General features: G+C 37.7%; 1 protein-coding gene across 1 annotated transcript in view; it reads right to left on the reverse strand.

Moving 5' to 3' along the window:
* Positions 1-1799: 1799 nt before the first annotated feature.
* VTA1 (vesicle trafficking 1) overlaps positions 1800-15031 on the reverse strand; it is a 51412-nt gene continuing 38180 nt past the window's right edge. Inside the window, exons 6-8 of the mRNA XM_020814095.3 lie at positions 13631-13801; positions 10212-10292; positions 1800-4912 (exon numbers count right to left, since the gene is read on the reverse strand). Of these exons, the coding sequence (XP_020669754.3) occupies positions 4767-4912; positions 10212-10292; positions 13631-13801 (398 nt within the window). The 3' untranslated portion in view covers positions 1800-4766. The remainder of the gene's footprint in view (positions 4913-10211; positions 10293-13630; positions 13802-15031) is intronic.

The raw sequence follows: 15031 nt of genomic DNA on the forward strand, positions 1-15031 counted from the left end.
TGGCCATGATCTTAGTTTTTTTGATTTTGAACTTCAGACTGTTTTTTGTACTCTCCTCTTTCACCCTCATTACAAGGTTCCTTAATTCGTCCTCACTTTCTGCCATCAGAGTGGTAGCATCTGCATATCAGAGGTTGTTGACATTTCTTCCGGCAATCTTAATTCAGGTTTGGGATTCCTCCAGTCCGGCCTTTTGCATGATGTTGGTATGGATACCCATATACAAAATACCTGCAATAACGGAACACTTTCCTGCTACTCTGAACTCCTAAAAATGTAAATGTGAGGATAAAATATACAACTGAATGAGATTGCTTTACTACTTCTTGTAGTTGCCTTGTATTTTAGACAATATGAGTTTCCCTTGAGAATGAACACTACTTGTAGCTTTGCTTTTGAATTGAATTACAATGCCTCTGCAATTGCAGTTGTTTCCAGTTGGGACACTGAATATAAAATTCATCCAGTATTCAGTCTTTTTCTGCCAGCTCTCTATCCCAAAAATAGGAAGTGTAAAATTGTGTTGATGGAGTCTGTGGTAATTGGGAGGATGCATCTTGCTTAGAAAGTACTGGATCTTGAAGTCATTCTGTGGGGACGCTTATGGCACTTTGGTATCAACTGAGCAAAAAACAAACAGAAATTTTAGCTTGGATTACGTATCTAGTTGTGGAGCCAGAGGTTGAGAGTTCAATTCCCCAGTGTGTCTTCTGGAAGAGCCAGTTTATGTGGCTTTGGGCAAGCTGCACAGTCCCAGGATTTCCCCAGGAGAAGGGCAAACCACTTCTCAGTATTCTCTATGCGGAAAACCCAGAAAAGAATTGCCATAACTCAGAAATGACTTGATGGTACATGATTATTATTCTTTTCATTGTAACTCCCATTTTTGAACCTGTCCTTCTGATATTCAGATTTTGTGCTTCAGGATATTTTTATGGCACATGCCTTTCCCTATATCAATAAAAAAATTATGGAGATCTATGTGGGTTAAGGGGAAAGCAAATCCTTCCTCGAAGGTCTTCTATCCAAAACTTTGCCCTTATCCTTCTGAAAAATACAGGAAAAAAAATTAATGACCCTTCTGTTTTTGCCACTTTTGCATCCACTTCCCACAAAAGAAAATTTTAAAACTTCAAGTTAGTTTGTGTGTATGTTTGCAAAACCTATTTGTATGAAATTTGGCTTTACAGAGTCACCATGTCTGCACATTTCATCCAATTCTAATAAACACAGAAAAGCTATCTATATGTGTTATGATTTCCAATCATGGTCAATGGGAGGCATGAAGATTTGTACTTCTGAATCAAGATTCAGATTATTACTTCAGTTGAACGGGGTGAACTTTAACCAGAGATTAACCAAATTGGCTTGTTTTCTGAATACTGGATTTCAAACTTAATCTTGTAGTCAATATATATCCTGATTTTGTTTTTACTAACAAGCAAAGCAACCAAAAACAAACAAAAGAAAACCCACAAATCTATGTAAACATGTAAAGTTTCAAATTTTTAAAATGCCCGGACCAAGAATGTTTCATCTTGCACATAGGTTGCAATAAAGGTTTTCTGTCAAGTTTCACCACTGTTCATTGGCTGCACCACACATGATACTGATACTGGATGACTTACACTGAAGGTAGCAGTTCTCTTCTTTTGGACAGCTGGCAAGAAACCACGAGCACTGGTGCACACAGAGCACAGAACAGCAAATAATGCACTTCATTTCTAGTATTTGACTTGGCTCTGAATGAATGCATTCATGTCCCTTTAGTGTACCGCATGAAACAGACTACTGAGGCATTATAGTGTTATAGGTTTTTAGTATAATCTAATGAAGGAGAAAAATCTGGAACATACAGCTGAGAGGGAGTGAGGAACAACTGGATTCCAAGTTGACTTGGAAACTTCAGGAGTTTTCCAAAAAAGAATAGTTCATAAAATGCCTGTCCCAGATTACACAGTTCTGCAGCAGAGAAAGCAAAGTACAGTACATGGAACGTTCAGACCAACCAAAGGGAACAACACAGTGTAAGGAAAGGTGTAGAAGCTTAGAAGAGAACACTATACAGTACTGAAATGCACGGAGGTGGAATGCAACTAAAACAAAATGAAGGAATAGTAGTGGACTATTCTCTCTCTCTCGCATAGCAGCACACGCTATAGCCTGGAGACAGAAGAGAACTAGCAGGGCTGCAAAATGAGTGTCTAGGGCTGAAACTGTAACATTACTGATTTTTTTCTCTCATCAATTCTCACAATGGAGACTGGTCACTTAGATGTGCATAATTTAAAAGATTGGATACTGGGTTTTAATGCATCAAAGATAAAGGAAGCAAGTTAATGGGGTTCTTCAAATTCTGGAATTTATTTTGATAACTTTTCGGTCTCTAAATAGATTCCCTTATACTTATAGCACACTCTAATCTCTAATTTAACTTGATTATGGCCTCACCTCATTTCCTGGTATGCAGAAAGTGATGACAGAATAGGTATCAGGAAGTTACACCAAAATAACAAAATATTCAGAATTGTTTCAGCCTTTTGTTGTGCATAAGCTGAACAACTTAACAGATGATACAGGGAAATAAAAATTGGCTTCAGATTTGATGTTTCTCTTCTGTTCCTTTCTGTAAATTTGTGTGGATTTTTACTATCAGACAACTCTGCCCTTTTATCTCATTGCTGGGAAAATGATTAAAAGACACTGAAATGTCATGATATGCAAAATGCATTTAGTCTATTTTAAATGAAATTTAAACCACCATTATACATGTGGATAGCTTGTTCAATGTGTCAGTAGCCCTCTCCAGATGTGTTGGCCAACAAGTCCCATCATCCCAAAACAGGTGTCCTTACCGGGATGGTGGGGATTGTAGTCCAAGGATCTGGAAGATACAGGCTGAGAAAAGTAGTTCTATTTAAAAACATTTTTTCAGGGCATACTGAACTTTGGCAATTGAACAATATAGCAATATAATAAACACGTAATATCAAATGGATTAGAAATGCAGCTGCTACAATACAGAAGAATGTTGGTTGTCATTGTTGCCACGCATGCAAATACTGCCCTTTGTTGTGTTTGGCTTGCTTGAGTTGCGTAAGTAGCTTCCAAAGAACGCACTTTGGAATTCTCTGTTCTCTCCATGACTGGAGATTCCAGCCTGCTCAGTTTAGCAAAGCCAGGGAAGCAACCTTGTTCTGGCTAGTACTTTTCATCCAGGGGAATCCTGGAATATTTACAAATTCCAGAATTAGAAAATAGTGTATTCTCCAACTTCTGCTGGCATGGTTGAATGTGGAAACTTTCTAAAACAAAACTCTCTTGCCAGTAACATACAACTATTTTTGAGAACTAAAACGCCATAGATATTGGAAAGTGCTATGGGAATTTGGATCCTCACTTTTTCCTCTGGTGTGTGGAAGGGATATTATATGCACAGAAGGGCTACTTTTGCTCCTGGAATCATCTGTTGTCATAAAACCATGAACCTCTACCTTCAAGTAGCATTAGCTTTCTATTTTTAAAGCACTTTTCCCTTGAAAAGTGTTGCCTAATATGTTTTCCCTTCTATCATAGAATCATAGAAAAGTGAAGTTGGAAGGGTCCTACAAGGCCATCAAGTCCAACCTCCTGCTAATTTAATCAAAGCATATCACTCCATAACAGGAATTAATTTCTGGCAATCGCTTTATTAGAATAAAGATGTATTCTGCTGAACCCAGAACATTGATTCTATGTGTTTTGTATGTGTGTGAGAGAGACTGGGAGCGAGTCACCTTTCTTATTTGCAGCCTTTCTACCCGAAAGCTTGTCTGCAGCCCCTGTTCACTGTGAAAACAGCATGTATGGGTTTTAACATTATACTAGTAATTCAACACCACATGTACAAGGTCAAATGTGCTTTAATGGAGCCTACAAGACAGTATTAGTTGAAAAAAATGAAATTTAGGTAGCAACTGTATTGTTTGGCAATAGGTGCAAGTAAAAAGACTCAGCAAACAGCTCACCATCATAGTTCAGATAATTAGAACTATGGTAACTTTCTTAGAACTAAAAGCAGATGCTTTCAAAAATTCAGAATATTTGGAGCTGGGTTTCAGCCTTCAGCTGTATCTTCCATTTGATTCCTTTTACACTCAAGAAGGATATACAACATGCAAAGAAAAAGAAAAATCCTAAACCACAACAGACCATACAGCCTGGATGAGTGTGGCAGTCAGGAATCATTTAGATGGTTCTTGAAAATTCCGGCTCTTCTCACTTGATTTGACAGCTCCTAAAAATGTCTCCTCTGTCTTTCTTTTGGTGCCACATCACAAACCTTATGATGTGGTTTTCTGCCTTCTGCCCCCAATTAACTAAACTTTTTCTTTAAAACTATACTGCATTTCCAATTTTACCTCGTACTTGTGACAAATTCCAAATACACACTCTAAGAGATGTCCCCCTTCCTTCGTCAAGGTTATAGAAAGAACAGGATACGTCGTGAACTTTCAGCAGCACTTGCACCAGAAGTGCTCAGAAATGGTGTTCTCAATTCAAACCACTGTCCCCAAATCATCCTTGTTTCACTGTCAAAAAAATGGAGACAGGCCATAGCTCCAGACTAGACTATAGAAAGAATTTGATACAGAGACACAGACTTTGTTTCCTTGTTGCAGAAATCAAAAGCTTTTGTGCAACTGTGTTTCCCTGACAGGTTGACAGTAGGAGTAATGGACTGTTAGTTCTTTAGGCAAAACTCATGAATCCAGTAGACAAAGGCATCATTCTCTGCCTGTAGTCAGTAACTTGAGGGCTTTCTGTAGATTCTGCACAGCAGTGCTCACATCTTCATACTGTAAAGCACTGCCAGCATATTTGCAATATTTCTGGGCCTTGGCAAAGTCCTCAGGACTCAAACGAACTTCCCCTGTGAAAATAACGATAGATGATTAAGATTCAGGGTTGCTACATAATATACATATTTATTTAACCACTTGAAATCTAATCTTATATCAATAGTGAACACTGAAGTTGTCCAATACCCTTTACGAGTAAGCCAATACTTTGAGAGAGATTTGCCCTTTATCTGAAGCCACTAAGGAAACCTTTTAAAAAACCTCAGTCAGTTAAAAGTAATCATGTTACAAACTACACAAAAAAAGAGGACAATACCTCATGCGTTAACCTTACATTTCCCCTTTTCTCCCACCAAACTGGCAACACAAGTGAGACCATTCATGCCACTTCTGTATAACTTGCCTAGATATGGGAACATCCCTGTTACAAGATACACCAATGTGCTGATGCAAGATACGTGCAGTCTTGCATTTTAGTTTCCCTGACAGGTGAAAGAGAACTAGTCATGAACTTGCTATTATTGAAGGAATAGCCATTTCATATCAACAGTGAGATTTTTAAAAAATAAAGGAAAAATACAAGGCATGTGTTCATTCACAATAAAACTACACACTTCCAGACATAATGCCAAATTAATAAGATGTGATCCTGTTGTTGTCCCAACATATGATAAAGAAATGATAAGATTTGATTCAGGCCTCTTCATTTTTTAAGGAGAATGCTGAGCTTTCTGGAGGAAAAGTGAAATTCAGTCTCTCTGCCTGATAGATTGTTTTATTTGAATAATGTTTAGTTGTTGTTTTCATTGCTTTTCCCATTGTTTCATTTCTGATTGGTTCGTTTTTATGCATCCTGGAGTTATGCCTGCCCCAAAACAGGCGGAAAACTGGTTATGCAGCTATGTTAAATTGAGCAAAATACGCTCTTCCTGTTGTTTGATGAAAGCTACCTGTTGGCTCCACTACTGCCACACTCTGGAATGTTAGAACATAACTACTGAGGAGAAAATGTTGCTAACAAAATGCTAATAAATTACACAGCATTTATGGCTACATTAACATGAACAAATGTGAACCACTTTATTGATTACAGGGCACAGAGAGAGATCCGTTTATTCTTTTATAACACAAGTTCAGGCCTAGGAAATACACTTCATATGTTTATTTGAACCAGGAAGGCCATTGCTGTCTAGATACTAATGAATCACTACTCCCATTATCTTTCACCTTTGACAAGGCTGACTAGCACTAATGGAAACAACCTCTGGAGGGCAAAAGTTCCTAGACCCAGTATAAACTAGACCAATGTTATCTATGGTTTGTAACCTGCCCTGTTCCAAAGGCCTGCAATGAGTAATATGAAAGGTGTGCCCACAAAAAGTTTATATACTGTTTATTGCCTCCTAGACAGTTAGTCACTAAGAAAAATGCCTAACCCTTCAAAAAAAATCTGTTGGGGAAATCACATTGAAAATACAATTTTGCACCGGTATCCCTTGTGGCAAATTTCTCAGAAAATCTTAAGGTGCCATGATAGAAAAGGAGGCTGAAGGTTTTGGGTATCAGCTGCAAGTCTTTAGTATTATAGACACACAATATGACTTTGATTAGATTGTTGGTGTTTTTTAAACTTTGTGACTGCAGAATTTCTTAATATAATCTGAAAAGCAGAATGAAATGTTATGTAATGGGGGAAAATATGTCTGTCTCACACATATATGCAAATCAAACATCATAGAAATCATAGAATCATAGAAAAGTGAAGTTGGAAGGGGCCTACAAGGCCATCAAATCCAACCCTCTACTCAATGCAGGAATACAAGCAAAGCATATCTGCCAGGTGATTATCTAGGATTTTTTGGAATGCCTCCAGTGTTGGAGCACTCACCAACTCCTGAGGTAACTGGTTCCACTGTCGTACTGCTCTAACAGTTAGAATACTTTTCCTCATATTCAACTGAAATCTGGCTTCCTTTAACTTGAGCTGATTGTTGCATCTCCTGCACTCTGGGAGGATCAAGAACAGATCTTGCCCCTCCTCTGTATGACAGCCTTTCAAATATTTGAAAAGTGCTATCACTGAGCCTTGGGGTACCCCTCCTCCCAGTGAGAGAAGGACCCATTAATCACAATCCCCTGAGTACGATTCTGTAGCCAATTGTGTATCCACCTGACACTTGTTCTATTCAGCCCACACCCAGTTAGCTTGCTAACCAATGTTATCTATAGTTTGTAACCTGTCCTGTTCCAAAGGCCTGCAATGAGTAATAATATGAAAGGTGTGCCCGCAAAAAGTTCATATACTGTTTATTGTCTCCTAGAAAGTTAGTCACCAAGAAAAATGCCTAACTCTTCAAAGAAAATAAAAATATCTGTTGGGGAAATTGCATTGAAAATACAATTCTGCACTGAGTGCTATCATATCACTCCTTAGTCTTCTTTTCTCAAGGTCAAACATGCCCAATTCTTTCAGCCTTTCCTCATAAGGCTTGGTTTCCAGCCCCCTAATCATCCTTGTTGCCATCCTCTGAACTTATTCCAGTTTGTTAGCATCCTTCTTGAAATGTGGTGTCCAGATCCGGACACAATACTCAAGGTGAGGCCTAACCACATCACACTGTTGGCTCCTATTTAGCTTGTGATCTACAACAATTCCAAGATCCTTCTGACTCGTAGTTTTGCTGAGCCAGGTATTCCCCCATCTTGTAACTGTGCAACTGGTTTCTTTTTCTGAGGTGCAGTACTTTGCACTTATCCCTGTTGAATTTGATTCTGTTGCTTTTGGCCCAGTGCTCCATCCTATCAAGGTCATTTTGAATTTTGTTTCTGTCTTCTAGGGCAGTGGTCCCCAACCTTTTTAACCCTGCAGACCGGCTGGGGTGGGTGTGACGGGTGCCCACATCACTCCTGTCACTCATAGCTGGAGCTTATTTGCATGAGCCCAGTTTTGTATCATCTGCAAATCTGACAAGCATTCCCTGCATTCCCTGATCCAAGTCATTAATAAAAAGATTGAAGCTCATTCTCAGCTTTTGCCCTCCTAATGCCATCCCTGCATTTCTTTGCTACTCGCCTGTACTCATCCTTGGTTGCCTGGCCTACTTTCCATTTCCTGTACATGTCTTTTTTGTTTTTTAGGTCCCACCTGAGCTTTTTGTGATGCCACACTAGCCTCTTTTTTTGCTGCCTCCCCCCCCTTTTTTCTTGTTGGAATTGTTTGTAGTTGTGCCTTTAGAAATTCTTCAGAAATTTCTTTAGAATAAAATGCATCCTTGTCTGACACCTTTGCCTATAGGAAACCACCATCTCTTTCCATATTTTGCCCTAATGGTAGTTTCTTGTTCACAAGACAGGTTACACATCAGGACAATCACATGCTGAGGCACACCCATTTCCTTCGGAACAACCCAAAATTTCTCATGATCTGCACAGTCAAAGATTTTGCTATAGTCTATAAAATATAGACTAATGTTCTTATGAAATCCTTTGGTGGACTTCACTTCCCAGGGGATTAGGATATATTCATTACTTTTTGAATATACTGTTAGTGAATTCCAAATATTTCTAAATTTGAATGCACACATCTCGCTTTATTTTGTTCTAATGAAGTTAATGAGTTGGATCCAAAGACTTCCTTCCATTAATGGAAGAAGTCTTCCTCTAATGGATGTATGCATCCTGGCAGCAGAATCTTCTGTTGGAGGAGGGCAAACTTTGGCTTCAACCCCAATTCCAACAATATTTGAACAGTCAATGGGCCAAATCTGTTTTTAATCGGCCAAATGCCTCACTGCACCCAGAACCTAGAAAAATACTCAGAACAAGGCTCTTTTTATTAGTATAACTATACTTTGAGCACCTAGAGAAATGAAACTTCTTTCAGCTCCATTTATTCAAAATGAGTTATACAGATCTATGCTTAAAGTATACAACATCTATTTCAACACAGCATTAAACATCACACTGACTGTTCTCATGCAAAATATTACATCTTTTCCACATATACCAAGTTTGATACTGAAACCATGGAACTCATTTTCACTTTTAAAATATTACAAAGTTTTGTTTGCAATACCGAGGTCAACACCCATTAACTGATGACTGTGTAAAGCCCACATCTCACTTCTAAAGTTTGGTCAAAGCTAACCTCCCCCCTTTGCAAAACACAGCAAGAACAAATTACCCCAAAGAGTGTCTCAAGGACATTTTGTTTTTTTATACGATGATGCCAAAAGAAACTTAAAAATCATTCTTGTAGAAAACAGACAAGGCATCAGTCCAGTATTCAACTGATTTTCTGGAACAAAGCCTAAATTAACCAATCTAATCTTATTTTTACAGCACCTACTCTATTACATGTTCTGTTGGCAACATGCCTTATTTATTATTATTGAGGCCCACTTCAGATACCATTATAGCAACATTTTCCGGAAAGGGTTTGCAATTATTTGTAAATGAGAAAGTGAGAACTGGAAACATTTCAACAAAGAAACATTTAGAAACAGAGAGTTAGTATACATGGTACTTGCTTTAAATTGCCATCAGCGAGAGAAATAAATTCTGAAATACCAAAAATATTGACACATGGGTAAGGCTATGCCTTATGTAGCATGCAAGAAGTCAGCCTCTTTGCAAATCCAAGGATAATATTAGTATAGCAGTTATATTCATTACTGCAATGGGACAGTCCAGAGTTAACTTCCACCAACTATGAACCTTTCAGCTAAGCAGTTGATACAGAAGCTGAAAATAAAGTTAGGATCAGATATAAAGAAATCAAGCTAACAAAGAAGGAAAACTATTTAAAATGAAAATGTGTATGTGATAAAACCAATACTTATTTAAAAATTGGCTCCACACTTGCTTCTTTGAGATTACAAAACATCTTTGGGAGGGAGGAACACGTTCTGCCTGAACAGCAGCTAAATTTGTTTGTAGTAGCAAAACAAAGATTTACTCCTCTATGGACAGAAAAAATAATGATAATCTGATACCAGGGACAAATATAACCTAAAATGCCAAGTGAATAAAATTCCTGGAAGATACTCCTGGAAAAGAAAGAAAGAAATGCTTATTAGCTTCATGGTGTGAAGATCTGCACAGAGGCACTTCAGGGAATGCTTTTTTTGAGCAATATAAACCATGGCAGAAATTTAATTATTTTCATGTTGTCTTCTTTCCCTGTTTCTCCTTTTTTCTTAGTTTAAGTTGATTGATGTGCTTAATTTGATTTTTGTACTATTATTATGTTGTGATTTTATTTAAAGTTTTTTTCCCCATTGTGTTGTGAACTGTCCAGAGTGGCCTTGTAGCCAGATGGGTGGCATAGAAATTGAATGAATTAATTAATAATAAAAACAAAAATCTTACCTGCAGGTTGGATATTGTAAAGTGTAGGGTCAACTATTGGAACATTCTGTGGACTGGGTTGAATTGTGCTGCTTGCCACACCTGTACATAAATAAATACAAAACAAAACACACACATGTAGTTTTTAACTATAATCACCAAACACCTGTCACCTGGTCTAACCTATCTCACTGGGAAGCTGAGACAATAAATGAAAAGTCTGAAAGAAATAGAAAGTGCTGGGCATTGACCTGAGCTACAGCATCCATATAGTTCTCTTTAAGAATTAAATATTAACTGGGACTTAATGATTAATTTAAAAATGCCTACAATCTCTTTGGACGTCACCTAAATTGGAAAGAAGGAAGATATGTGCAAGATATGTACACATTTTATTTCAAATATACAAAATTTCAAAAGACCTTAGAGAACCTTAAGCCAACATTTTACAAGTAATGAAGGATAATATATTTGTAGTGTATCTATCATTAAATTTGCTATCCTCTTACAAGCCGTTCACACCATTTTATATGACACATTACACAAATATGCAAAGAACGGTGTTAAACAGAAACAAACACATGATAATTGCACACCACACTGCGTGGAGAACAAGATTAGAGAATTAAGAAAAGCAACCATACTTCTTTTGTTGTCAGAAGCCACAGGAGCCCCACTCTATGACTACTTTACTGTACTGAACAAAGAGTTGAAAGAAATAAGACTGGAAGGAAACAATTACACTCCCTCTTGCTAGAGCCTAAGTCAATATTTTAAATAATAACAAGCCACCACAAAAGATCATTATACCTACTGTAAGGCTAACAGTATGATCCTAAGCATGTTTATTCAGAAGAAATCCCACTGTTAACCGGTGCTTATTTCCAAATAAGTATGCATAGAAGTGTAATGTGTTCATACATGGATATTTCTAAGCTCCCATCTCTAAACTTCTTTAAACAAATACATCACTCTGTTTTTCAGACTTAAGCTCACTTTGGGCCAATGTAAGGTAATGTACTGATCATATTTTCCCAAGAAAATTGTCATCTTTTTTGTTGCCAAACTTTTCCTTTCATTCAGACACACAGAAAAACAGACCAAAACTACACAGACAGAGACCAAAATTACGCTTTCCAGATAACCCAGATACATCTGCAGAGACTCCTGTCATAGCACACAAGCCCAAAGATCCAAAAGGTTACTTAATGTATGCACAACAATGCAAGTAAGCACTGTGAGATGCTTGATCTTTTCTTCTTCAAACTGGACAATTTCATGTCGTAACAATTTCAAGTTATAATTTTTGATGCAGCACAGGAAGTACTGTTTAAACAAACAGTACGTATGCGGAAATATTTCTGCAGATCTTTGGATCAGACTATATAATTATATTGTGAGTACATGAGATATGTGACTATAAACTTCCACTGTTGGTCCCAATTTTTCTAGTGGTTTACCTTGCTAACTGAACAAATTTAATTAAAGGTATTAACTGGACGGGGGATAAAATTACCATATTTTTCAGTGTATAAGACTCCCCCATTTTTCTAACTCAAAATTAAGAAATCTAAGTAGGGCTTAGCAAGTGTAGGGGAAAGGGGATCAAAGCACTGCAGGATTGCATTGATCCCTGCGTTCTCCCTTCATGCTAAGCCCCATGTGTGAGTGTGAGGGAGAGGGAGAGAGAGAGAAAGGGAGAGGGAGAGTACAGCTAGTGGTGAAGGTTTCTAGGAGTTTTAGTCCAGGAACATCTGGGAACCCAAAGCTGGAAACCATAGGACGTTTCTTGAGCAAAACGTGTGTTAAAAAAAGGGGGGAATGTGAGAGGCTACATTTGGGCTCCAGGGGTGGAATGTTGTCCAATCTTGATTTAAATAACAATTTTATAATTTCTCAGCTCCTGTTTCACAAAGTTTCTTCTCTAACTGATGAACTCTTTATCTTTTTTCCTAAAGAAAACCTCAATTGTCTATGAATCCAGATGAAAAAAAAGGGTAATCATACAAAGATAACTTTCAGTAAAGCAATCACATTGGAAGTTCTAGCAGGACATCAGTAGCTTTCACTGACCCACCATCTCGTATCAGATATTCCACACAAGTTACCTTTTAAATACCTCTGTTCAGCTACCAAAATTGATAATGAAGCACAAATTTTTGTTGAAAACCTACTGACTGCTAGACACCCTTACTTGCTTCCAACGTCTATCCCAAGTATATCACAAATCTTCTTTCTGCATCCAAGCCCCATAATGCAACTGTATCTAATCAGATTCACTGAGAAAAGATTAACAACCAAATCTCTACATTCACTGGGGAAATCCATAACTTAAAGTGAATATCCAACATCACATTACCAGTGCAATACAGGCGTGACAGAATTCATTTTCTTTGCCCTCTCCCTTGCTGCTTTTAGTACTGCCAGAAGCAACTTCTGGGGAGCCTTCCAGCCCTCCAAGTTTTAAGGATATATGCAGGCATGCAGTACGAAAGGGAGATTGCCCCACTTTGGACTCTGCTGGTGAAACTGGTGTTGTCAGTGAGTAATACACTACTGGGTTTAAGTTTCAAACTTATGTCAGGCATTTCTAAAAACAAAGCAGGCATCAAACTAAGCAAAAACGAAAACCAACAAGGACAGATTGGTGTCCAGGAATAATTTACTACAGGACAGACTAAGAAAAGAAAATGACACAAGACATCTTTTTGTCACCTACATCTCCCATCTATAGCTACTCAAATGGGCCATCAATGAAATGTAGCCCATCTTGGACAATGGTGCTCCCCTCAAACAGGCCCCAAATGGTAGGTCTGTGCTTGTTTACAGACAGCCGTGTACCTTAAGCAACGACTCACCAACAACAGGTCACACAAAAGGATATAAACAGATTAATCAGAACCAGACACCAACTGTTTTCCTACACCAACTTTGGTAAGACCAGTAGAAAACTCAATAATGTCATGTACAACATCACAAGATGAAAAAAAAGATAAATCTTATGTGAAACACGCTGCTACCTCTGAGCAATATCCTTCAGCATGCATATTACAATGATTTATTTCCTCTATGTTTTTGGTGAAATGGACACAAATCTGATATCAGGAATGTCAATGTTCATAAACTAACTGGACATGTCAACTTCCCAGTACAAAATGGTCACTAATTTTGAAGTCAACATGGTGAAGTAAAGTAACTTGAAAACATATATGTACCTTAAATTACGAATAACACTTCTCACATCTGATGAAATTATATGAAAGCTCATGCTATAATAAATGTGTCTTTAAGGAGTCATAGATAGTATCCATTTTGTTTATAACTTTAGTTATGCAAACAAATAGTGAGCTTACCTGGAAAAAAAACTTCATTAGCGTGTAACAAGACTAATGAAGGAGATTAATGAGGCATGAGCTATAGGATGCATACAAATAACATACCTGTGCTATGAGGCACTTCAGCGGGAGTATTAGCTGGAGCATGGGCACCAGGTGGGATCTGAATGCCAGTGTAATTGCTTGTGGGCACATTGCCTGGTTCAAATGTGGATGATGATGGTTCAGATTCTTGACTGGGCAGAGCAGGGGAGCCATCATCTTCGTTTTCATCATCTTATGAACAAAGAACAGGGATAGGTTGCTTTTTTACTAAAATGCAGTTAAAATTATTTGCATATTCATAAATACTGTATATTGGCTAAAATCCTATCCCTTAACCACCCTGGTGTAAGGCCATCAGTGTTATTTTCAAGGATGTTCTGCCACAAGTTAAGAAGTCTTAATGTTACCTGATATGAGACAGAAAATTTCTCTAATTTCTTAATTTGCCACTAAAAATTAATCAAATGGTATTATGCTGATGAGTGATGAAATCTTCTGATCCATAGGGGTAGGAAGGCGGGTTTAGGTTAGTAGTTTTTTTCCTTGGTTCTTAGTTTTTATATTTTATCTTTTTGTCTTGTTGATTATATGTTAGATGGTTAAAAAATAAAATAAAATAATAAAAAGGAAAAAATGAGTGTAATAAGTAAGATTTTGGCCACAGGCATCCGCAAATAGGTAACTTCCCCTCCTCACAAAAGTATTGCAGGAAGAAATTAAAGAAGCATCCTGGATGATTTAGTTTTTCACATAAGAAATGCTAGGATAAATGAACATCCATGTACGGAGAGAATCAATATTGGCCAGCCTCAGCAAAAACATTCTCAAATTTTAACATGAAAGGACATTAGTGTAATCCCACCATGAAAGAAAGGTGTATTTCTTAAATAATAATAATAATAATAGTAACAACAACAACAACAACAACAACAACAATTTATTGTCATTGTAAGTATATACACATACAACGAAATTCACAGACACCCAGAGACCAGACACATGCACACACATACAATTCCCCAAACACTCCCCACCCACTAAAAGTCCCCCACTAAAAATACAAACATCTACACCGCAGGCCAAGTAACACAGTCCAACTAATTATTCACTGCTGGTGGTCTTTAAGCTCATTATCAACTGCAATTATAGCTCTGGGATAAAAACTATTGACAAAACGTGTGGTCCGAGTCTTAATTGTTCTATATCTTCTGCCAGATGGTAACAGTTCAAAAAAGTTATAAGCAGGATGGGAAGAGTCTCTCAGGATGCTATGTGATTTCCTTAGACAGCCGGATGTGAAGATGTCATCCAGGGTTGGTAGCTGGAGCCCGATGATATTCTGGGCAATTTTAATGGTTCTCTGTAGAGCTTTTTTGTCCGCTACAGAGCTACTCCCAAACCATGCCAGAATGCCATAGGTTAGGACATTCTCAATGGTGCTACGATAGTATGACAGAAGTA

Source organism: Pogona vitticeps, chromosome 1, assembly GCF_051106095.1.
Source record: "Pogona vitticeps strain Pit_001003342236 chromosome 1, PviZW2.1, whole genome shotgun sequence".
NCBI classification, from domain to species: domain Eukaryota; kingdom Metazoa; phylum Chordata; class Lepidosauria; order Squamata; family Agamidae; genus Pogona; species Pogona vitticeps.